This window comes from Eublepharis macularius, chromosome 13, assembly GCF_028583425.1.
Source record: "Eublepharis macularius isolate TG4126 chromosome 13, MPM_Emac_v1.0, whole genome shotgun sequence".
NCBI lineage: Eukaryota > Metazoa > Chordata > Lepidosauria > Squamata > Eublepharidae > Eublepharis > Eublepharis macularius.
Window position 1 is genome coordinate 58,701,342 of NC_072802.1, and position 25,099 is coordinate 58,726,440.

General features: G+C 46.0%; 1 protein-coding gene across 2 annotated transcripts in view; it reads left to right on the forward strand.

Annotated features, from left to right (window-relative positions):
* The first annotated feature begins 2,654 nt into the window (after positions 1 to 2,654).
* SEPTIN5 (septin 5) overlaps positions 2,655 to 25,099 on the forward strand; it is a 31,653-nt gene continuing 9,208 nt past the window's right edge. For both annotated transcript variants that reach the window (XM_054996108.1, XM_054996109.1), the window contains exons 1-8: positions 2,655 to 2,829; positions 15,475 to 15,571; positions 17,262 to 17,348; positions 18,929 to 19,052; positions 20,055 to 20,189; positions 21,018 to 21,135; positions 23,008 to 23,109; positions 23,528 to 23,624. In XM_054996108.1, coding sequence (XP_054852083.1) covers positions 2,740 to 2,829; positions 15,475 to 15,571; positions 17,262 to 17,348; positions 18,929 to 19,052; positions 20,055 to 20,189; positions 21,018 to 21,135; positions 23,008 to 23,109; positions 23,528 to 23,624 — 850 coding nt within the window. In that variant the 5' untranslated portion in view covers positions 2,655 to 2,739. The remainder of the gene's footprint in view (positions 2,830 to 15,474; positions 15,572 to 17,261; positions 17,349 to 18,928; positions 19,053 to 20,054; positions 20,190 to 21,017; positions 21,136 to 23,007; positions 23,110 to 23,527; positions 23,625 to 25,099) is intronic.

The following is a 25,099-nucleotide window of genomic DNA, read 5'->3' on the forward strand; positions in this document are numbered from 1 at the left end:
GGGCACCCTTTCCTTATTGTGGCATCCCTTCTCTGGAGCAAAGAACTGTTTTCCCTCTTTCTCTACAAGCTTTAAGAAGGCAAGAGTGTACAGATCTGAGCTAGAATGAGTCTTGCATTTGTGACCTGATGCACGCCATCCAAGGACTTAACCTCTGTGCCAGCACCAGCCCCTTGCCAAAGGAGAAAGCTGCAGGTAGCCAGACTTAGTGGCCAAGGAATCCTTCATGCACCAATATGCCAGACCAAGTCATGTGACACTTCCTGTGGCAACTCCTGCACGAGCTGCTTGCCACCCAATCCAGTGATCAAGCTAGTAAGCCAAGAGACCTGTTTTTATTGTTTGCGGGCGAGAGGCCCAGTTCTCGCCCTGGCCCTGCCTTTATTCCCTTGCGTCCTGACTGATTAAACAACAACCAATCTTTTTTTTTCTTTTCTTTTTTTAAACAACAGCTTTGTGGTAACTGATGGAGGGGGGAGAGGGAATGCTACAATATGGCTGTCAGAAAAACTACAGAGAGCCCTGAATCCCTAATATTTTAAATAACAACAACAACATTCAATTTATATACTGCCCTTAAGGACAACTTAATGCCCACTCAGAGCGGTTTACAAAGTGTGTTATTATTATCCCCACAACAAACACCCTGTGAGGGGGGTGGGGCTGAGAGAGCTCCAGAGAGCTGTGACTGACCCAAGGTCACCCAGCTGGCTTCAAGTGGAGGAGTGGGGAATCAAACTCAGTTCTCCAGATTAGAGTCCCTCAGCAGTAAGAAGTAAATTGTTTTCTGACCAACACAAGGTATGTAGGGTGACATTTTGTACAGGAATCTCTGGGTTTTTTGGGTACTTTTTAGTTAATTCCTTATTGCCTTTATATTTTTTTTTAAACATTGCAACATTGATGGTTTAAAAAAAACCCCAAAATCTTGCAGGTTTCCTCAGCTGATCAACTGACGAAACTGATATGTCCTCTTTCCTCAGAAAGCCTGCAGCAGAAACAGGGCATTTTTCTAGCACAGAAAAAATAAGCAGGCACCACTTCAGCTTGACTCCCTCAAGTGTGGAATTACAGAGGTCCAAAGTGGATTCGATTCTCATGGATCGAATGCCTAGAAAACCAGGTGTAAATGTCCATGTGGAAAACACCCTAGATGGTCTCCCAGCTATGCACAGACCAGGCTGAAACCCGCTTAGCTTTAGCATGGAGTTGCCAGCTCCTGGTTGGGAAATTCCCAGAGCTTTAGAAGGTGGAGCCTGGAGTGGGTGGGGTTTGCGGAGGGGAGCAACTTCATCAGGGTATAATGCCGTAGAGTTCACCCTCCGTTTTCTCCAGGGGAACAGAGCTCTATGGCCTAGGATCAGTTGTAATTTCAGAAGATCTCCAGCCACCACTAGACTTGCCAGTCCCCTGTTGCGGGCAGGGGGTCCTGATTCCACCCTCCACCTCCTGCCCCGCTTACCTGACTGACAGGGGAAAAGATGGGGGAATGCGCCTCCTGGGGCATGCTCTCAGGTGGCGCAGTGCACTCCTGCACTCTGCAGTAGGCCAATTTGGGCCCCAAATGGGCCAAATTGAGCCCGTTTGGGGCCTAAATTGGCCCTCTGTGAAGCACAGGAGCTCTCCAGGGCCCATCCAGCAGCCCTCCTATGCTCTGCAGCAGGCTGAATCGTGCCCATTTGGGGCCAAAATTGGCCCACTGTGAAGCGCAGGAGCACTCCAGGGCCCGTTGCGCCACCGCAGCAGTGCTCCCATTCCCAGGGGTGACACGAGGCCCTGTGTGATGATGTCACTTCCCAGAAGTGATGTCATCATGCAGCCCAGAATCGCGCATGCAAAGATGTCAACGAAGGTGAGTGCCAGGTCTCTTGCCTCCCGCCTAGAGGATGGGACGGGCAACCCTAGCTACCACCTTGAGGTTGGCAATCCTGGCTGCACTATTGTGTGCTTCTCTATAGAACGGGAAACCTATTTGTAAGATACTTGTGCTACATTTATGCTGTACATATGCTTTCCTTCTTCATGAGGATTTTTAAAAATATAATTAAATTTGCATCCTGCCTTTCCTCCAAAGAACAGGAGGCAGTTTCCCTCAAAACAACCCTGGGACATAGTTTCAGGTGGAGCGCCCTAGTTTAGGCTGTGTGGCAACATGTTCCACACATTGGGCCTTAGGACACCCAGATTTGAATACCTCACCCTGGTGACTTCAGGCCTGCCACACACTCTCAGTCTGCCAAACAGGGGTGTGGATAAAATGAAGGAAAGGAGAAACACACAAGGCTGCCGAGCTTCTTAGAAGAAGTCTGGAATAACAAGATGTAATAGAAACAAGATGTAACGGAAACAAAATGTAAAAGAAACAAGACTCTGGCCTAGAGTGGCGCGGGATTTAATCCCAGGTCGGTCCAAATCTAACCTCTACCCCGCACAGACATGTGAGAAAAGAATGTCACGTGTGAAACATCTCTTTAGCTGCAGTTGTCTTTGTGACTGTTATTTTCTGCCTGCTCCACCCTCAGCAAGGAAGGCTGCAAGAGAAGCACAGGAAATTCTAGCCAGCTGGCTGTCGTAGGCGCCCTTTTGCCTAACAGAAAGGCCCTGGCTCTCTCCCCCCTTCTGTGTGGGCGGGGGTGGCTGCCTGAGAGGTTGAGGGAAGGCTGGGAAGAGAACGCATGGGTTGGGCTTTCTCTTTTTTTGGCCGGTGCTGACCGCCGGTCTTGCTTGCAGTTGGTTATTATGGATTCAATCATTATTCAGGAACGATTAGTCGAGCGGCTGCTTTCTCCCAGGACTCAGCTCCAGAGAAGCCACTCAGTGAAGCTGAAGGTATATTTATAGCCGTATCCAAGCCGGAGAGCGGGCGGAGGGGTGGGGGGAGTGACTGAGAATGGTGCCCGAGGAAAAGCGTTCGGCCAGAGGAAGAGATTCTCAAATGGGAAGAGGATCAGGAAGAAGCCGGTAAGGAGAAAGAGCGGAGGGCCGAGGGATATGCTGGGGGGAGGCAATAGCTGTGGAACCAGAGAGGTTGTAAAAAGGCAAGCACTGACATTCTGGTTTCTTCCACTGTCCTGGTTCACTCCAGTGGTTTCCCTGCTGCTCAGATTTGGGTGGGTTAACAATGACACATGGGATTGGCAGGGGCGGGGGGGGGACGCACTTGTGTAAATGAATGTACTTGGTGAACGGCCTGAGTGAAATTTTTGACGGGTCTTTTCCTTCTGACATGATGGGGGACTCTTGGTGCTCCCCCCTCCTCATTTCCTGCTGATCTGGGTGGAAGGGAGAGACTCCGGACCTGTTTCATGTCTGCTCTCATACTGTGGCTGAACATGTGCAAATGGTGTGTGTGTTTTGGGACCCCGGCTGCTGTGGTTGTGAATTTCTAATGTGGTGGGGGAGGGGGGTCTCCTTCCCTGCTGTTGTGGATAGGTTTGTTCATGTTGTCCGCATGATTTAAATGTAGGAACTGTGTCCTCCCAGAGAAAGTTGCAAAACAGGGAAATGAGATGTATTTGATCTTTCTCTCCCTCCCGCACTTTGAGCATGGAATTTGAGTGTAAAATGGACAGTGGTGTTCCTGAGTTCGGTCCAGCTTTGCTTTAAGACACTGTTGGGTCTGGCATTAGCCAGCCAGAGATTGTGTTGGAACAGAGTCCCGAGCTGATGGATGGTTAAGACAGATGGCAAGCGGATGGAGTTTGTATTGTGCATGAGCGAGGGCTTCTTGTTCTGTTGTCACCTGTTTGCTGAAGCTTTTGGAAGAAAGGAAGAGCCAAATGGGTTACTATGGGTGGGGGTGGGTGGGAAAAGGGCCTCTAATCCTCAGTAATTAAAGCACCGATCGGCGGTGTTGCAGCAGAGAGATGAATCCTTCCATGTACCCTTCCTAAGCCTTTAATATTAATACTTCGCATCCATTAATAGTAATAATTCACAGGAAAAAAGGGAATGCCAATCCCATGGCTGTTTGTGCACAAATGTGATAACCATATGACCACAAGAGCAAGTGTTCGACACACTGAAGGACAACCATGTAGAATTCTGTGCACTTGAAAGAACTCGTGTAGAACATCACATTTGGCCTGCCCTTAGATCCCTTGTTTTCTGTGTTTGAAGAACCTGATGTAGGTTATCAAGTAATCTTGACAAGGTTGGCCAGTATTCTTATACCACCTTGCAGATGAGGGGTAGGGTTGGGCTGAGAGCATTTGACTTTCTTCAGGCCACCTACTGAGTTTGTGTGAGGTAGATGAGATTGGGTGGGACACCTGTCCCTTGCTATTACTGTACCTCGTCAGGCAAGGTTAAGCACAGAGATGTCTCCAGCAATGGGGAGCTAGAAGCAAAGTGGTTTATTTGAGGAGTGGGGAATGAGGGTGAGGAGAAGTTTTTGAAATGCACAACCAGTTTAAAGTAAGGCAACCAAATGAATTATAATATTATAATTCAATATAGATTATATTATAATATTATAATAATAATATAATCTACATTGGTGCAGAGTGGTAAGCTGCAGTACTGCAGCCCAGGCTCTGCTCACAACCTGAGTTTGATCCTGGTGGAAGCCGGGTTCAGGTAGCCGGCTCGAGGTTGACTCTGCCTTCCATCCTTCCGAGGTTAGTAAAATGAGTACCCAGGTTCCTGAGAGTAAAGTGTAGATGACTGAGGAAGGCAATGGCAAGCCACCCTGAAACAAAAAGTCTGCCAAGAAAATGTGATGCGACATCCTGCCCCCCCATGGGTCAGGGGGACTACCTTTACCTTTACTTAAGCTTTCTAATGTTCAAACCATTTCCTGTACTTACGTTGCTCTGGTCCCTACAACGGCTCTGCAAGGTAGATCACAATGTTGTTAACCCCAAGTTGCAAATGAAGAAATGGTGAGAGAGTGTCTTGCCCATGGCCATGCATTGTAAGGTTGCCAACTTTCAGGTGGGGCCTTGAGATCTCTTGGAATTACAGCTGAACTCCAGACTGCAGAGATCAGTTCTCCTGGAGAAATTGGCAGCTTCAGAGGGTGGACTCTATGGCTGAGGTTCTTCCCCTCCCACCCAAAGCTCCACCCCCAAATCTCCAGGAGTTTCCCAAGCCATAGTTGGCAACCCTAAACAAGTAGGTTCGTGGCAGGGCAAGATTTGAACATCCTGAAGAGCAGATTACAAGGCCATCCTATGCAAAGATCAAGATGGGTAGCCGTGTTAGTCTGTCTGTAGCAGTAGAAAAGAGCAAGAGTCCAGTAGCACCTATAAGACTAACAAAATTTGTGGGAGGGGATGAGCTTTTGTAAGCCACAGCTCACTTCTTCATATTCTGGACTCTTGCTATATTCTATGCAAAGTTACTACAATTCAGGTCCTGTGAAATCAGTGGGACTCAGAGCCAAGCTACAAGTGACGCCTGACTCAGGTTGGACACTTGTCAGCTTCCCTCAAGTTTTGATGGGAAATGTAGGCATCCTGGTCTTGCAGCTGGAGAGCCACGCTGTAAAACCAGGACGCCTACATTTCCCATCAAAACTTGAGGTTAAGCTTACAAGTGTCCAACCTGTGTAAGGCGTCACCTGTAGCTTGGCTCTCATTCAGAATACAATACATTTGCCAGTGTTATAGCTACTGTGCCATACCAGTTATGGAATCTCCTATTTAGGAGGCTTTCACAGAAAGGGTGGAAATACATCTGCTGGGGATGCTGATATATTGGGGGATTGGAATGACTACTGCGGTGGTTGTATTTTGTGTGCGTGCGTGCGTGCACACACACACAAAGGAATGGAATTCTAATTATACGTGTGTGTGGGGGGGGGTGTACATGTATATGTATATATATGTAATATGTTTTTGCATACTTCTTCTATGCATGGGGAGGATTTCCCCGGATCCAGTGCTTTTAAGTGCAGTTTATCTTAGTGGTGTAAGCTTTCTTCCTTCTACTGAAACCACTGGGGCTTAAGCACTTTCTACTTGGCTGAATTGTGCCCATGTTATATAACGGGAAGCACTCCCACTTAATGTTAAAAATGGCAATTTGTACCAGTGCTACACAGCTTGCAACCTATATTTATGCTACACACAAAAAAAGGGTGTGGGTGCCTGTGTGTTGGTGGGGAAATGGAGTAAATGCAAATTAAAATCAAGGTTGAGTGAATATTTTGTGTGCTGTGTGGTCCATTTACTTCAATATTGCCATCTCTGACTGACAGCGGTTCCTTATAAGCTCTGCTGTCTGAAATCCTTTAACTGGAGAAGCCAGGGATTTGGGACCTACTACGTTCAAATCATGCATGACCTTACCATAGAACTTCAGCCCTTCCTTAGTATCAATCAATTGCAAACATAACTTCTCTGCATCGGACGAAGAGAACTGTGGTTCTTGAAAGCTGACGATGCATCTGACGAAGAGAGCCGTGGTTCTCGAAAGCTTATGCTACAGTAAAGTTGGTTAGTCTTCAAGGTGCTACTGGACTTTTTTACTATTTTACAACTTCTCTGGACTCTGCTTTGGATTCAGGTGCACAAAGTCCTGGCTCATGCAAGACCGCTGAATCCTATTTTGATCTGGGTTCTGTTAAAATAGAATACACAGAGATTTATTTGAATTTAAACAAGCTAAAACTGAATTTTGGTCTTTAAAAAATGTGTTTCTTGATTTGTTATGGCACATTCACATCATCTGTTTCAAGGCACACATGTATGTGGGTTTGGTTGATCTCCTGGAACTATGTGATCTCCAGACAATACAGACCTGGGAGAAAATGGGTGCTTTGGAGAGTGGACTGTATGACATTATAACCTGCTGAGCTCCAGCTCTTCCCCACACCCTGCTCTCCCCATGCTCCACCCCCCAAATCTCCAGGTATTTCCCAACTCAGAGTTGGTAACCCTATTAAAATCTGACAGTGAACCTAGTCAGAAATGTCAGACTACTTCTCAGCCTCAGTCTTCCTGTATGAGAAATGGGAATAAGGTTTTCACCTTCATTGTGAGGAATGTAGATTGTGAATGTAAAGACTGAGTCACATGCTGGGTATGATATCTCCAGAACCAAATGCTTTGGAATCCCTTTGATTTCAGCAGGGGAGAGGGTGAAGGAGGGGCTTTCCCATTGGCGTCAACGGGATGGCAGTAAGCATCTTAAAATGACCTTTATAGAAGATCAATAATAATAATTCAAATGAATTTAGTCAGTTAAAAGCTTGGGTGAAAAGAAACGTTTTGGCCTGGTGCCTTAAGGGCATGAAGATGTGCCTCAAGAGGGGAAGAAGGGCTTTCTGAAAGTAGGGTGCCCCCAATGAAAATGTGCTTTCTCTGTTTTGCCACCCATGCCACCTCTGCAGACAGGGGCACAGGCTTGGAAGTGCATCTAAACTGGTGGGCTGGATCGTACAAGAGGAGGTGGGCTTCCAGTGTCTTAGTTTTGATTCATTAGAGGTCCTTGTTGTTACCCTCTGACTTTGCCAATGATTTTATTAGATATAAATAGTTTAGCTTGGTTTTTTTATTTTCCATGTATAGAATTTTGTCCTGTCTAGAAGCCTCTGAACTATATAGGCATGCCTACTAATAAATAAAATAAGTAACAGTGGGTAGTCCTGACCCTAGCCATTGAGGGCCTTAAAGGCAAGAATCATTATCTTGAATTGTTCCTGAAAATGTTTAAATGTGCACAGTGGATATAATCCGACCAAGTTAAGTACCGTGAAGCCATTGGTTTCCAGAGGAGAGATTTAAGCAGAAGTTTGGCTTCCCTGGGGAAGGAAAAGGGCATTAACTAGAGATAAGCAGGATGCTTGTAAGAATTTTTCCTGAAGATAGTGGATTTTGGAAAAACACTGGGAATATGCACAGAATCAATGATCAGGGTTGTCAGATTGTTTCACAACAAATACTGGACATGGTCCCCCGCCCCCCGAAACCACTGTAGTAGTTCAGCAGGCGTGTGTGCTCCTGGGCCTGGTGCAATGACATCACTTCTGGAAGTGATGTCATCATGCCAGGCTGTGCAGGACCCAGCCCCTGTCTTTCAGAGGCGGGGCAGTGTAGCCAGGGTCCTGCAGCGGGGAGCCAGCCTAGCCTGCGCAGCCCTCCCAGGGGCGCCCCTTAATGGAGAGCGGAGAGGTGGGGATGTTGTAGGCGTGGCCTGTGAGCAGCGCTGGCTCCTTGGCCAAGTCCCACCTGTTCCACAGTGACAAGTGGGCCAGTTTCCCGCATGTTGTGCTGCTCCGTCCCCTTCCTCGCCCTCCCCTTTCTCCTCTTCTCCTCCCTCCCCTCCAGATGTCCAGTATTTTGAGTCCATTTCCCCATGACTCCAACAAAATAACTCACTGTCCAGGTGAAAACCAGACACCTGGCAACCCTTCCAAATATTAGCAAGCAGGTATAGTGTAGTGGTTATGAAAATGAGCTGTGATTTCTGTAGGTTGCACGTTGAACTGGTGCCTCTGCCATGAACTGCCTAAGCATCCTCAGTGTACAAATCACAATAGGGGGATTAAGACACTGGCCAACCTTATAAGACTGTCATGAAGATTACTGTGGCAATACTTAGGCAGTACTTTGAGCTTTGAAAATGTTATGCATCTGCAAAGATGTGCTGTTATTAGGTAAAACAGATGACTATTGAGCATTTTATTTTTTTAAAAAAGTAGACTTCTTGGCACTTCTTTATTTCACATTAAAAGACCTTGATAGCAGCATTTGTGTCATCATGAGTCTGGCATGATGTGTGTGTGCGTGAGATGGAGGGAGAATATCTGGGGGGGGGGAAGGAAGATTGATGTGAGAGAAAATGTGGAAAGGCAGCAAGGGCTTCTGCTGGGAAAGATAATTCCATGTTAGCAGCAAAATAAGACAGGACTCTAGTAACACCTTAAAGATTTAAAGGGAAAGATGTTACTAGCTGTTTTTTGTACCAAAAATGGCGAGGAGAAACCACTTAGATGTTAAAATATGAATATGCTATTTGAGCAGGGCTGGGGAATAGGGCTGGATCTGGTGCAATAGTTAAAGGGGGCAATCCTAAGCAGGTCAACTCAAAAGTAAGTTCCGTCTTATTCAATGGGACTTACTCCCAGGGAAGCGCCTTTAGGATTGCACCCAAAGAGTTGGGCAAGGATCTTGGAGACCTGAATTTGAATCCCCACTATGCTGTGGAAGCTTGCTGGGTTACCGTGGGGCAGTCACACTGCGCAACGGCATGGAAAGAGGCATTTAAACCCCAGCTTTAGCTGCTTGGCGGGGAATTTCCTGCCAGACAGCTGAAGCAAGCCGGTGGGGCTTAAGTGCCCCTTTCCGTGCCGCTTTGAAGCAGCACAGAAAGGGACATTTAAACCCCAGCTTTTTTCCCACTTCGGGTTTCCCGAAGCACGTGATCATTTTGGAGAGGTGCTGGATCGCTGTTCTACCATGTTCCGGCTGAAAAAAAGCCCTGAATCAGTCTAACTCCTTTTAAAGACGTTTATGCTTGTGGCCATTACTATGTCTTCCACCACTGGTAGGGTTGCTAGCTCCAGGTTGAGGATTTCTTGGAGATTTGGGGGGTGGAGCCTGGACAGGATGGGGTTTGGGAAGGGGAGGGACCTCAGCAGGGTATAATACCATATAGTCAACCTTCCAAGGCAGCCATTTTCTCCAGGAGAATTGAGCTTGGTAGCCTGGAGATGAGTTGTAATTCTGGGAGATCTGCCACCACCTGGAGGCTGGCAACCCTATCCACCAGTGAATTCCACAATTTAATTACGCGTTGAGGCTTAAACCAAAATGGTTTCCTGATGCTTCTCTCACCATAAAGCAGGATGGGATATCAACTGTGTATCTGTGGGGGAAGATATGGAGAAATGGTGAAGGTGATGAAACCAAGATTTGAACAGTTGTCTGCAAGCTGAATCCTGGGTTCAAAACCCTTATTAAAATATACCAGGGTTTCATGCTATGTTTGAACCAAGTTTATGCATAATCCCTAGCATTTTTAGCATTTAAGGGTACCATGTCAGAAGCAGTGTTGGTGTTGTCCTTGAGTGCCGTGGGTTTTTATGACCTTGTTACAAGAAGACATACTGTATCCGAAAAAAGGTTAACTGGTGCTGGATTGTAACATTCAAGGGAGTTAGATTACAGAAAACATTTTGGAGTCATTGGAAATAATATAAATTCATGTATCAGTGAACACAAGTACATTATTTTCAGTTTAACAGTAAAACTTTTTCTGGTGCCTGTGTTTCCAGGTTCAAAGTCTTATTTACAATTATTAATCCTGCTGTTTAGCCAAACATTGGTTCCTGAAACAGCTTGTAGGAGTCAAAAGATGGTACAAATTACAATTAATGTTTGATTTTAAAATGTTCCTTGCGGAGTTAAATAATAAAATTGTTAAAAAATAAAAATACTCTGGTCTAGATGGACTCCACTGATAATTTTTTGAAAAAACTTCTGGGTATATTGGCTGATTCCGCACACGTTGGATAATGCACTTTCAATGCACTTTATCAATTGTTTGAGGTGGATTTTTTGTTCCACACATGAAAAAATCCATTCCAAATGATCTATAAAGAGGATTGGAAGTGCATTATCCAATGTGTGCGGAATCAGCCCTTGACTAAAGCCATTCAAGAGATACAATTCCATAAATCCCTTCCAAACTCCTGGGATGAAAAAAGATGGTCCTTGAGGAAGGAATTCTCAGCTGGTTGCTTGTGGCCTTTTTATCAACGGAAACTGGAGGGAGGTGGGCCGGTTTTGTCACTAGACAAAAGCTGCAGTAAAGTGGATGCCTGCCATAGCTTGTGTCTATTTAGGAGCGGCTGTTGGCACATTTGCCGGAGGAGCCAGAACCATGGGTATATCCAAATGTCTGAAAATATTGAGTTGGTGTAGGTGGCTGATCAGAGTCCCTTGGCTGTGCTGAATTATTTGCGAGGCGAGGCACCCTAGCCGTTTGTGCGTGGGAGCAAGAGGCAGCCTTTCAAGGCAATGCTCTTGCGCTCCAGAGTGTGATGAAGTGCCATTTCCTCTTGGCACTGATTGAGGAGGCGAGGTGCAGGTTCTTGAAGGGCGGCCCTTTGCCAAGGCCCTGCGTTTTGCACTCCCTACCCCTGCTTTGGAATCTAGGACTGAAGTGATGGATGAAGACACCTGAATGAGTTCGAGCTTAGCAGATATTCCAAGCTGGTTTTTTTCTTTCTTTTTGAAATGGTTCTTCAAGTGATGATGGAGTCGGCCTGGGAGAAAGATGCCTCTGTGTAGCGAGAGCGGAGAGCTGCCAGTGGGACCTCTTGAGTTATCGTGAGCTATGAATGGCGCATTCACAGGGTGTCTGCTGTGTGGAGCCGGAATTCCACTGGCGTGAACAGGCCCATGAATCTCTGTCCCCCTGAGGGCAACAGGAAGTGGCCAGCCTGATTCCAGAGCCAATGTAAACACGGAGGGGAATGGCGCCTCTGAGTTTGCACATTACTCTTCTCGGCCTTGAGAAGGTTGTGGGGGACTCTGGGGAGCACTGTGACCTCGGCTGGGAGTCTTCTCTGGTCCAATTCTGTAAATTGTATTTATTGCCCCTTACTTATAATTTTGCATAGTTACATCTGGCCTAATCAGTGTTTGCGTATCATTTGGGTGTCATTCTCTTTTGCTGTTAGCATCGGCACTTTCTAGGGTAGCAGAGAAATTAAGGGTATTTATTTTATTCCAAACATTTATAACCCATTGTGTCAGCTGTGCTGGGAAGGTGGCTTCCACGGAAGATTAAACAGCCCTACAATAAATAACAAAATGAAGCAATGAAACCAAAAGCCCAGTAGTTAAAAATAACAAGCTTTTGCCAACCATAAATAAAGCAAGAGTGCAAACCATAAACTCCAATATCCAACCATAAAAAATGGATCAATACAAAGAAGTAGGAAGAGCTGCAGTAAAAAACAGATATGCAAACGAGCAAAAAAAAAATCTGGAGAAAATATTCAGCCTGGTGCATAAAACTTACAGGCTAGAAACTTTGAAGGGAACCTGCAGTAAGGCTTTGTCTCTCAGGTTCACCTACCTTACTTCACCAGATGAGAGCACATGCAACAGGGCTTGATTTGCAAATTGTAACCCATGTATAGCTTGTTTCCTTCAGAGGAGTGAGCATAGGAAACTTGCAATGTCTTTGTGGAAATCTATTGGTTGTTTGAGAACATGTGACCAAGATAGTGGTCTAAAAACCAACCAGTACTGATTTTGGCTGATGCCTTGGGTGGCTCTCTCAAGATCCTCTCAGCTTGTAGCAGCCATATTTGGAACTCTGCACTGGCTGACAGAAAACGCTTTGTTGGATGCTTCAGAGAAGGCTATGCTGAGGTTGTGTGAAAATAGACCTGCCTAATAGTGGGTATCAGGGGTCATTTCGTAGAAAAAGAGCTGGAGGAACTCATTAGCATAACTCATTAGCATATGCCACGCCCCTTGACATCACCAGAAGTGTGTCATTGGCATAACTGATTTACATATGCCACACCCCCTGACATCACCTATTCTGGCTGTTTTGGACCCAATCCTGGCCATTCAGGGCCAAAATTGGGCTCAAAATGGCAAAAAGGGGCCCTAAATAACCGAAAGTGGCAATTTTGGGCCCTTTGGGGGCTGGTTTGGGGCCGAAACGGCCCAAATCGGGTCAGTGCTGGGCAGGGGAGGGTTCCCCTGCCCGGCACCGATCCAATCCAGGCTGTTTCGGCCCCAATCCAGGCTGAAATGGGCCCCAAATGGCTGAAAGTCAGGTGGGCGGGGCCACCTGACATGTGACCTCTTTGGAGAACTTCCAGAACTGCGTTCCTGCGCGTTCCCCCTCAAAATGAGCCGTGCTTATGACTGAGATTTATAAAATTACGCAGGGTGTGCAAAAAGAATTATTCCATCCTTTTCCATAACAGTAGAGAACAAGGTTATCCATTGAATTGACCGGCAGTAGATTTAAAAAAAAAAAGGCACTTCACTTAACGCAGAACAAACTTGTGGGATTTGCTGAAAGGATGTAGTAAGAGCCAATGAGATAGTTTTAAGAGGAGATTAGGCAAATTCTTGGACGATAGGTCCATCAATGTTTCTTAGCTATGGCAACATAATGGAACCTCCATATTCAGAGGCAGTAAACCATGTTGCTGGAAGGTAGCACTTGGGGGAGATTTGGGGCACTGTCTTGCTGTGGGCCTTCTAATGCAGTTAGTCAGCTTCTGTGGCAAACAGCATGCCGTACTAGATGGACCACTGGTCTGATCGAGCTCTTCTATAATCCACCTTGAGTCTTAGTGAGTAAGGTAAACTATAAATAACAAAAATAAAATAATGTATATGAAAGCCCTCTATAACTGGAATTGTGATTATTGCTTTGCTATCAGATACCAGTCATGACATTCCATATCCTTCATCCATACCCACCAGGGCTCATTTCGAGGGGGAATGCGCAGGAACACAGTTCCGGCAGTTCTCCAAAGAGGTCACATGTCAGGTGGCCCCGCCCACCTGACTTTCAGCCATTTTGGACCTGTTTCAGCCTGGATTGGGGCCAAAACAGACTGGATTGGATCGGTGTTGGGCGGGGGAACCCTCCCCTGCCCAGCACTGACCCGATCTGGGCCGTTTCGGCCCCAAACCAGGCCCCAAAGGGCCTAAAATGGCCACTTTCCATCATTTAGGGCCCCTTTTTGCCATTTTGAGCCCAATTTTGGCCCTGAATGGCCAGGATTGGGTCCAAAACAGCCAGGATAGGTGATATCAGGGGGTGTGGCATATGCAAATCAGTTATGCCAATGACACACTTCTGGTGATGTCAAGGGGCGTGGCATATGCTAATGAGTTCCTCCAGCTTTTTTTCTATGAAATGATCCCTGGTCATGAGGCTTCACTAAATTGGAGCAAGGTACAGAATTACTTGCTATATGATGTTTTTATCTTAGTGTTAGCCTTAGGGGCAAGATGGACATTCTTTGTCTGAGGTGAGCGAGGCATCTCTTTGAACTATTTCTTATGATATGGTCCTGTAATCTGGGTAGAAAGATGTTGACAATAAATTATGCGGATAAAACTGCAGAGGAGACAGGCGTTAGAATTTCAGTGAACTATTGTGTGTGTGTGCTGTGAGGAATTATGGAATGGAGAAAGTAATTTGAAAATGACAACCCCCTATTCCCCTCCAACATTCTCTAAACTCTCACCCCCCACCCCCTTTCTGCTGTAGCTCTGGTTTGGTTTATACCTGCAGCGGAATGAAGTGGTAGAGTTCTGAGGTCAAAAATGGGCTGTACCATTTCACATAGCAGGTGGGGAGAGTCACAGTGTTTCCCCTCCATTTAAAACTTTCTGCAAATACAAACATAAGGGCATCAGGGGGAAAGGGTCTTGCCTGGCCCTCCATGTCGTGATATTTACTTGTATTTATTTGTATGGGATTATTAATATGAGGCCGCTTCAAAAAACACAATCCCTTCCCTACAGCCTAAAGTGTAGGGAAGGGTCTGTTTTACCCCTTAGCACTCTGTCCCCTCATTTCCCATCTCATTCTTCTGAATTCATAAGCCAAAATTTATTTATTTATTGCATTTCTAGACTGCCCTTCCCATCAAACGGGCTCAGGGCTGTGTAACAACATACAAAATTGATTCTAGGGAGACCAGGAAAAAGTTTTTTAAAAGCGATGTTGCACCAATTGTGTGACATCACTTCCAGAAAATACCCAGAAGCGATGCCATGTTGCCAACGTGAAGCTGGTGTGATGCTCTAGGATTCAGGCCGAACTCTATGGTAGGGTATTCCCCCGCCCCTTCTCTCTGTTGCTGGTTGGCAGTCTTATATTTTTCTGCACGCCGGGGGAGCCTTTTCAGTAGAGAGAGGCTTGTTTTTGTGGCTTTCATGACTGGCACAAGGGCTAGTTAGTTTTCTGTTAGATACAGCTGTGCCTTTGCCTTAGACATGCTGGTGCTTTTTGCCTTTCCTATTCTCAGAGAACTGGCGTGGGAGACAATTTCCATCTTATTAACTTGTGCTTAGACTCATCCATTTCCCTGTCGGACCTCTTTAAACTTGGGCCTCTCTTGAAATAGCTGATTAAAGAAACACTTCATTTCTCATTAATCAGCCATAAGCTGCCATCAGAATGCTAAGGAATGAGATAATTGGGGCCAATAAATCTCTTTTTTTCCTAACCTTGGCAGTGTAGCCAGCATCTATTACAAAGGCCTTCTTCAGCTCGTCCATCCATCAGAGAACATAATATTCTTCCCAGGGAAATGCCAAGAAACGATCGGCTCAGCAGCCTCCCCCTCCCTTCTTAAGCTTCATTATTGCTCCTCAACTTATAAGTGTCCAGAGCCAAAAGTGTACCAAGCACCCACCGAATCCCATTGGGGGCACTCTCCCATTTCCTTGAGCTCCTTGGTTTTGCTTGTTTCAGAAATGTAGATGGCCCTTTGTTCTCTGTGACCCATCACTGCTTGTCTTCTTCTTGCAGGACCATGAAAAGCAGTATGTGGGGTTTGCCACCCTGCCCAACCAGGTGCACCGAAAATCCGTGAAGAAGGGCTTTGATTTCACTCTCATGGTAGCAGGTGAGAATTCTTCGGCACCTCAGTGGAATCTCTTTGGGACTCCTATTAAGTACATGCTGGGAATTTGATAACTACTCTTGGGTATCAATCTAGTTGCTATTGCAAATGAAGTTGTGCAGATTGAAAGAAGGGTGCAAACACACAAGCCAAGAGTAAAATCAAAAAGAGTCCAGTAGCACCTTTAAGACTAACCAATTTTATTATAGCATAAGCTTTCGAGAATCAAGTTCTCTTCATCAGATGCCTGATCAAAAGTCTAACCAAATGTTAGAAACTGCACAAGTTCACCACAGGACCTTGCAGCTAAACTGTAGCTGCTAATTCCTGGAGGCAACTCATGAGTAAACCCACAGAAGGGCCAAATTCGGTTCGGGACTGCTGAATGGGAGAAGGAGGAGTTCCTGCCTTCTTCTCTGTGCTGTTTTTGGCAACTGAAACTGCCTGGGGGCCGTGGGAGGGGGCGTAGTTTGCTCCATTCGAATCTAGTACATGCACTGAACGCTTGCATGTGCTGACTCCCCACAAATAAAATAATTCTCCCCCCTGCTCCCCAGAAATGTTTGTTGATGGGGTTCTCCACATTTTGCCTGTTACCTGTGACCACCACATTTTGCAGTCCAGGATTTAGGTCTTAAATTTCAGACATGCAAGCCACAAAGCTGCACTCCCTAAGGTGGAAATTATGCTTTGGATGGTTGGGAGCAGAGTCCATTTATTCAGTGGAAAGGGAAAGGAACTTTGTACATGCATTAAAGGAAGTCTTTTCTTCATGTATTTTAAGACTAAGTCCTGGTATTCTGGGGATGAGTCTAGATATGCCTTAGCTTTTTCCTTAAGCTCCCCCCGCCCCTGCCCAGATCTGATCCAAGACCTGTCTGGTTCAGCATCTTTCCTAAAGTGGCCAACCATGAAGCAAACATGCACGGCATGGAGGCAACAGTCCTCCAACAGTCTTTGGGCTGAAGTTTGAGATGTGGTTCTGAGGCTGAGGTTTGGGAAATTGTCATTCGGACATCATGGTAAACTGTGGCTTGTTCGAGCTGCACTTTGTGCAAAAATGCTGGTTAGTTTACCAGTTGTAACTAACAAATTTGTGTGTAAATGTTGAGTTTTCTGTTCCTCTTTGATTTCTTTGGTCACCTTCCCCTGTGGCCAGGCAACTGCAAGGAATGACACTTATGCTTGCCAAACTGTGGTGTGTGAATTCAGATTTCATGACAAACTGCAAGTGATGGTTAACAAACCAGCTGCAGCCCCTTGTTTGAAATGGCATTTTTGGTGCCAGCTGACAAACTCTCGTGTGCATTATCTGCATTAACATGTCACAACTAACTGTGGTTTTATGAAACCGCAGCTAATTGTGATTGTCTGAATGCAGGTTTGGCGAACCTTTGTTCAGATAGAGGCCCTGTCAGAGACTCCATGCATGTGAGTTCTCCTCTGCCAACATAACAGCATTTGGGGTGGGTATCAAGAATGAGGACAAAGTGAAATAAAGCTAAGCTGGAAGGAGCTGAGATACTACAGCCAAGGACAGAGCATCCTTAAACAAGAACATTTCCTGCTTGTGAAAGATAGTGGAATTCCTGCTCCCTGTTCCCGAAGAGTAACAAATTTTTTTCTCAGAATTCAACCTTGGAAATGATGCCCAAGATATTCTTCTGATTCAGTGTTTGGATTTGTGTCTTAGGAGAATCGGGTCTGGGCAAATCGACTTTGGTGAACAGCTTGTTCCTGACAGACCTCTACAAAGACCGGAAACTTCTCAACGCGGAGGGTAAGTTGTATCCACAGCGAAGAACAAACTGAGCTCTTGATAATGGGGACTGAATGGACCCTCTTTTAAAGGAGGCTTCCCTGTCCTCGCTGCTGCTAGGTCAGATGGGCCAGTAGCGCTTTTATGGGAAAAATAGCTACCGTGGTGGTAGAACTGTCATGGCAGCTCTTAACTTTGCAACAGGAAATACCTCTGTAATGTTCCTCTTCCTGTTATCTCACTGCCATTGCTTACTGCTACAACAGTTACCCTGATACTCGCTTTCCCGCTTGTGCCCTCTCTTTATTGAAAGCTGCACGGCCAACCACAGTATTTTAAAAAAAAATGTTATTCTTTATCTAAAATTATTTCTTAGAAATGCATCTGGCCTGGAAAGTAGAGACAGAGTTCCCAGTTCAGATCCCCACCGAAGCACAGACAAGATGTTACCTTTGCAAGCGCATGGCCCCAACCCAATATTTACTAACAGCCAAGCCACAAGAGATGATTTACACGAGGAGGAGCACGTGAAGGGAGTTGCAGTGTTAGCCGGGAAGCTGCGTTTTAAAAGTGATCCAAAGGCTTTGTCAATTTCCCCTGTCTACAGAGCCAGGGAGATTGCAGTTCAGAAGGTTTGTTTATTTCCTCTTCTCCTCTTAGAAGGGGAGGTGAAACTGACAGAGCCTTCTGGAGGCAAAGAGGAAATTAACAAACCCTCTGAGCTGAGATCTCCCTGGCTCTGTAGAGAGGGGAAAGTAACAAAGACCTTCGATCTCTTTTAAAATTCAGCTTCCCGGCTAACATTGCCCTCCCTTCACGTGCTTCTCCCCCTGTAATTTGTCTCTTGTAGCTTAGTTCTAAGATAAAGGGAGAATGCAGGGTAGGGGAAGATTGACAGGCAGGGAGGAGAAGTGTATAGATGCTTTAAATAAATCTGTAGGTATTTATTGTGTGTATCGTTGTGTTGCTACTTTTACCATTTTATAATGTATACTCTGTTGGGAGTAACTTCACGTATTTAGAGGAGGAATATACATGTTTTAAACCATCCCTTCCTGCACCCACCGATTCTCCCTTAAAGTACTTCTCAAAGCTGAAACCCCTGCTCCCATCCCTAGCTAGGCTGACTTCCACATCTGAGACTCAGTTGGGAAAAAGAAATTAAACTCTGCAAGATGAAGCATTTGCAAGAGAGAAGCAGTGGGTGGGTATTTGCTGCAAATGGCTAAATATAGATAGCACTAAACAGTAAATAGAAATGTTTCTCCTGACACCTAATGCTTGGCTGAGGTGGGGAGAAGATTCCAGCGTCAAAGTGGCCACCACCGAGAAGTCCCCATCTCTGGTTATCACCCGTCTTACCTCACACCTAGCAGATCTTAGCTGATGGACAGGCCTGTATGGGAATAAGTGGTCCTTAACCTCTGTTAGTGAGTTTGAGGCATTTCAACATGAGATCTCCCGTCTCCTAGGATTACGTTTAGGGAGGGGAGAAAGTGTGGGGGGAAATGATGCAATGTTTTGGCATGTGCTGAGGAAGAAAGGCGTTCCTGATGCTAACCTGCATTATTTTATTTTTTAAAAAATGTTTGCATATCAAGAAAGAATCAGTCAGACAGTAGAGATTGTGAAACACACGGTGGACATTGAGGAGAAGGGGGTGAAGCTGAAGCTAACGATAGTCGACACGCCAGGGTTTGGAGATGCCGTCAACAACACTGAATGGTAAGCGTCGTTCTCCCCACCCCCTCCACTGCTGTTTCTGTATAGTAAGAAGGAGGGAGACAAAGCTGGAAGGACAGGAGAGGAACGTTGTGAGCCCTCCAGGTCCCCTTTTGTTAGTCATCCTCTTCTCTTTTTAAATCTGACTCTTCTGCCATATGCAATATAACAACAACTGTGTTTATATACTGCTCTTCTAGACAGAATAGTGCCCCACTCAGAGCGGTTAACAAAATGAGTGCTATTATTACCCCCCACAATGCCGCTGGGGCTGGGAAGAGTGGCTTACCTAAGGCCATCTGCTGTGCTCATGCCAGTACTGGGATTCAAACCAGCAGAATGCAGCCCTACCACTTAACCACTATGCTACAGCAGTTCTCCTAATAACTATTCTTATATACTGCTCTTCTAGACAGATTAGTGTCCCCTTCAGAGTGGTGAACGAAGTTAGTGTTATTATCATCCCCACAATACAGCTGGGGAGCTGGGCTGAGAGGAGTGGCTTACCCAAGGCCACCTGCTGAGCATATGGCAGTAGCAGGGTTCGAACCAGCAGAGTACTGATTTGCAACCCAACCACTTAACTACTGTGCTAATCTGAAAAGAACTGAACCGTCTTAGCCCAGCCCCACCCCTTTGGAAATTGTAGTTTTCTTAATGTGTAAGGAACTGGGCTGTGGCTCAGTAGCAAAGCATCTGCTTTGCACGCAGAAGGTCTCAGGCTCAGTCCCTGGCATCTCTAATTAAAAGGATCAGGTAGGAGGAGATTTGAAGGAAATCTGCTGCCAATCAGAGTAGAGATTACTGTCCTTGGTAGACCAACAGTCTCAGCCAGTGAAAGGCAGCTTCCTGTGAATCCATGTCAGCAATACCGAATCTGGATGCGGGCATCTAGCTAGCATGGCAGTCAGGGATTGCCCTGTTCTCTACGGGCCCTGTATAATAACCTTTAAAAGAAATCTTGAGCTGAAAACGTTCCCCTTCTCTGTCTGTGTTTGAACCCAGTTGGAAGCCTATCACAGATTATGTCGACCAGCAGTTTGAACAGTACTTCCGGGATGAGAGCGGCCTCAATCGGAAGAATATCCAGGACAACCGCGTCCACTGCTGCCTGTACTTCATCTCCCCGTTTGGCCACGGGTGAGGCATTCTGTTTGTGGGATGGGTCTTTATGGATGCTTGATTAGAAATTCCGTGCAGCTCAGTCAGGGCGTGTGCTGGCAGTGGAAGGTTCTCTCTCTTTGGGTTAAGCGCTCGAGCATGCGACCGGCCGTGCAAGAGGAAGAGCTGAGCATTTTTTCCACTGGGCTTGCTTTGGCAGGATAGGCCAGTGGGGTGTTGTAGCTGGACCGGGGAGAGCTGGGATTCAAATCTCTATTCTGCCTGGAAGCTTACTGGATGACCGGAGGCTTGGGGGACTTGGATGGTTGTGCGGATAAAATGGGGGCGGGGAGCTTTGTACACCATCCTCAGATCATTGGCCGAAGGATGGGATGAAAATGGATCGATTTTCCTGACGGCACCAAGGGTTGGCATGGTGAGGCACCTGCTGGGACCCTCATCCAACAGTGGGTGCTTTCCTACTGGCCAAAAATGCCATCTGCTTCCTCCAGTAATGGGAGGTGACCTACAGGAGCCTCTGGGGCAATTTGCCATTTCACGAAGGGAGAGGCACCTGGAGGGAGTAGAGCTGGGCTCTTCCGTGCTCTTTTTTTGCTGGTGGGGCTTAATGGAGTGTGTAGGAGTCATGCTGCGTTCCCTCTTCCAGGAAGGTCTGGGTTCATCTACATGCCAGAGGAGAAGGCATGCTTAGTGGGGATGGACTTGGTGACTTCCAAAACTTGGATCCGGCTTTATCCATGGATGTAAACGTAGAAGATCCCTTTGCTTGAGAAGTTGTGATCCCTGCTTGCTCTCTGCTTCCTCCTGTCCTGCCATCTCCACCTACTTTGCTTCTCTTTGTTGCAGGCTAAGGCCAGTAGACGTGGAGTTCATGAAGGCTCTTCATGAGAAAGTCAATATTGTGCCCCTCATTGCCAAAGCCGACTGCCTAATCCCTTCAGAGATCAAGAAGCTAAAAGAGCGGGTGAGCAGGGTTGCTTTTCAGATCGGGAGTCCTGGAAGGAGATATCAGATGCAGGGCTTTTAGGGCTCTCCAGTTCTGGGATCTGGAATGGAACCCTTAGCAGGTGCAGCACAGTTTTCAGAATGAACCCCAAATCAAGGGAGGCCCTCGTAGGTCTCCTCCTTTTGTGATCCTGTATCCATGCAGCACCAAGACCCGGATGGCCCAGGCTGGCCTGATCTTCTCAGCTCTTGGAAGCTGAGCAGGATCAGCCTTGGTTAGTACTTCGAAGTCCCAGAGTTGCTGCGTGCAGAGGCAGGCAACAGCAAACCAATTCTGTCTCTTGCCTTGAAAACCCTACGGGGTCACCATAAGACAGTTGCGACCTGCTGGTACTTTAAATACATCTTTGCAGCTAGGAAAGGCTCTCTGCCTCCTGATGGGAACTGGAGAGTCTAATCCAGCATGACTATTATTTAATTTACTGAAAGTATTCATATCTTGCCTCTCAGTATAAGTACTCACAGGGCATGTTTTTTTGCCCTAAGCTCAACAATCCGATTTTTTGTTGGTGGGATGTTCCGCACTCGGGGCACCATGTCAGAGGAAGCTTTTTCTCTGGTGCTCACCTGCCTCATTTCTAATACCAAAGCTTATTGGAGCCAATGATCACCTCCCTCTCATCCACTTTAGTGTAAATAGCTTCTAACCAGGGCTTTTTTTCAGCTGGAACGCGGCGGAACAGAGTTCCGGAACCTCTTGAAAACGGTCACATGGCTGGTGGCCCCGCCCCCTGATCTCCAGACAGAGGGGAGTTGAGATTGTCCTCCGTGGAGGGCAATCTAAACTCCCCTCTGTCTGGAGATCAGGGGGCGGGGCCACCAGCCATGTGACCATTTTTGCCGAGGGCAACCCACTGAGTTCCACCACCTCTTTTCCCAGAAAAAAAGCCCTGGCTTCTAATCTAAAAACTCCTCAATCTTCATCTTAGTGTTATGAATCCTGTTATCCCAAGAGTCCTTCCTGCTCAGTGGGGAGTTTAGGCCTTGATTCGCTCGAGACCTTGAACAGGCCCAAATCAAGCGAAATTCGTTTGAGTTCTTAATCCTGTTTTCAGAAGGGAGGGAAGGTTGTGTCACTGGACTGTTTCACTGCTCAAAACCACTGCTTCTCCCCCTGGGCAGCTTTTATTCCTGGAATGTCAAGGAAGGCGGGAGGGAACCTATTCTAGGTACGGTCAGTTTTAGTTGGTTGCAGAAATACAATGAATAACACCTCCCACTGTACACACACATTATAGGCCTGTTTCCAACTGGAACAGTTTCTACTTTTTTTTTAAAAAAGGGGGAAATCTGATTATGGATCTCCTAGCATCTCTCATTTGACACTTCATGGTAGATCAAGATGGATAGCCGTGTTAGTCTGTCCGTAGCAGTAGAAAAGAGCAGGAGTCCAGTAGCACCTATAAGACTAACAAAATTTGTGGTAGGGTGTGAGCTTTCGTGAGTCACAGCTCACTTCTTCAGATACCAGAAATGAACTGTGAGTCATGAAAGCTCATACCCTACCACAAATTAGTCTTACAGGTGCTACTGGACTCTTGCTCTTTTCTGTTGGCACTTTGTGTCAGGTATGTAGCCATTGATTGGCTAGATTAATAGTGGAGGGTAGGATCAGATTAATTTATCGAGATAATGCTTCCCATAATGTACAATACAAGCAAGGTTTGCCTGTGCCTAGCTGAGTCTCCAGCCATTATGAAACAAGAAATGGCCTTCCCCATTTTTTGATGGTTGCAATGGACCTCTTGGAAGTATTTTTTTTTTGGAGTGGGATCATGTGGTCCAATGTGCTGCTTCCGTTCCTAATGCCTTTTCACTTGTCTGTCCTCAGATCCGTGAAGAGATCGACAGGTTTGGAATAAAAGTTTATCAGTTTCCAGAGTGCGACTCAGATGAAGACGAGGAATTCAAGCAACAAGACAGAGAGTTAAAGGTGGGAGTGAAGATTTGCTGTAGCAATTTAGCTACTACCTTCCCAGAAGTAGAAGGGAAACAGTAGCTAGTTAGAGGAACACAGTGGAGATGGGGGGTTGGTGATAAATCTGCCTATAAGGTATTACTTTAATAACAGAAAGTACAGGCTTTGCTTCCTTTCCACTGTTTCGTCTTGCATGTATGGGGAATTAACCTTTTTTGAAATAAAGGGAATTAGCGTTTCACAGAAGTGGTTGGCAATTGCGACCTTAATGAAAACCAGGGGGCACTGCAAGTTCTTGTACCAGACGCCCTCTAGTGGCCATTCTGCTTAGAACTGCCTGTGCATCACTCACTGTGGGGTTGTTTCAGTCCATCCCTGACCTTGGCTGTAAATTTTTCCAAAATGTCCTCAATCTCAGTTCCTCTCGTCCTAGGAGAGCGCTCCCTTTGCAGTCATTGGCAGTAATACGGTGGTGGAAGCGAAAGGCCAGAGAGTACGAGGGCGGCTCTACCCCTGGGGCATCGTAGAAGGTATGTTTTGAAAACTTGCTAGATTAAATGGAGGGGCATACAGTTTAACAGCTACTAGCCCCGATAGAAAAATGGCATCTCCTGGTTCAGAGGCAATATATTATTGAGTACACAGAGAAGAACACCATCTGCCGTGCATGTCAGCTTCCATGACATGCTTATTGCTGCGCTAGATGGATCCTTGGTGGGGTTCAGCCAGGCCATTTTAATTTAGAATTTATATTGTGCTGTCAATGTGCATGGAGCATTATGGAGTACCAAAGACCAAGTTGTTGCTCTGCAGAGCTTACACTCTAATATTGTGATAGGCAGATGGGAAGGGATGAATAGGGGGAGAATATATATTCATGTCAATTTCATGTACTTAGGCTTAGTTTCAGTGACTCAGAGGTCCTACCAAAAGCTTTACGGAAAAAGTAAGATTCGAGTCCAGTAGCACCTTAAAAACCAACCAGATTCTCCAGGGTATAAGCTTTTGAGAGTCAAAGCTCCCTCCGTCAGAAACAAGTTGGAACGGAGATCCCTGAGCCCTTATATCTCAGTCAGAAGGTTGGAGGGGTATTGCAAAGAAGAGAGTCAGGCTCCCAAGATAACACCCAAGATGCAATCAGATTGATTAGAGTAGGGGAGAAATACTTAGGGACAGGAAATGCAGAAAATTAGCATCTGGAGTGGGGCTCGAAGGGGGATTTGAAGAGAGGAGGCATCGCACAAATGTTCTGGCAGGCAGGACTGTGCATAAGGGGGCAGCAAGGGAGAAAAAAGGAGAGTCTTTTGAGGGAGCAGATTTTTGTATGGCTGGGTCTGATGGAGCTGGAAGAGTGAAGGATGTACAAAGATATGTATTGGGACGTGAAAGTGGAGAGAGGTATTGTAGGGGCAAAGCCATGGAGGGCTTTGGAGGCAAGGACAAGAAGTTTCTTCTGGATCTGGGACAAAACAGGAAGCCAGTGTAAGGATGTCACCTAGTCCTTATGACAAGAGAGGTGAATATCATGGCATTAGATGATGGTTAGAGCTGAAGGGACTGAGGTGTGACAATGGAAGAACCAGAGAGGAGGACACTGCAGTAGTCAAGGTGTGCAAGCTGGTCTTGAATGAGGCAGACATTCGAGAATACCATCTCCATAAAACATTGTCTACATTCATAACAAATTGGAAACCTCCTTATTGACTTTCTATGTGAAATAGGAAAAGATGAACTGATGATTTGTAGATTTGATTTCTAAGAAGATAAATTTGGGGAAACTAAATTTAAAAGGGGGGGAATTTAAAAAAAGGTAAATTTTTGAGGCATTAAGACTACAAGTATAATGTTTGTAAGGATATTACAGGTGTCGTAGAGAAACTTGAAAATGATTTCTTACATATGTATCATTTTCCTTGTTCTTTTTCTCTAGTTTGTTCTTTCTCTTTTCCTCTTTCTCCTTCTCTATTTCTGTTTTTTTTCTTTTCACCCTTTTAATGGGATTTTA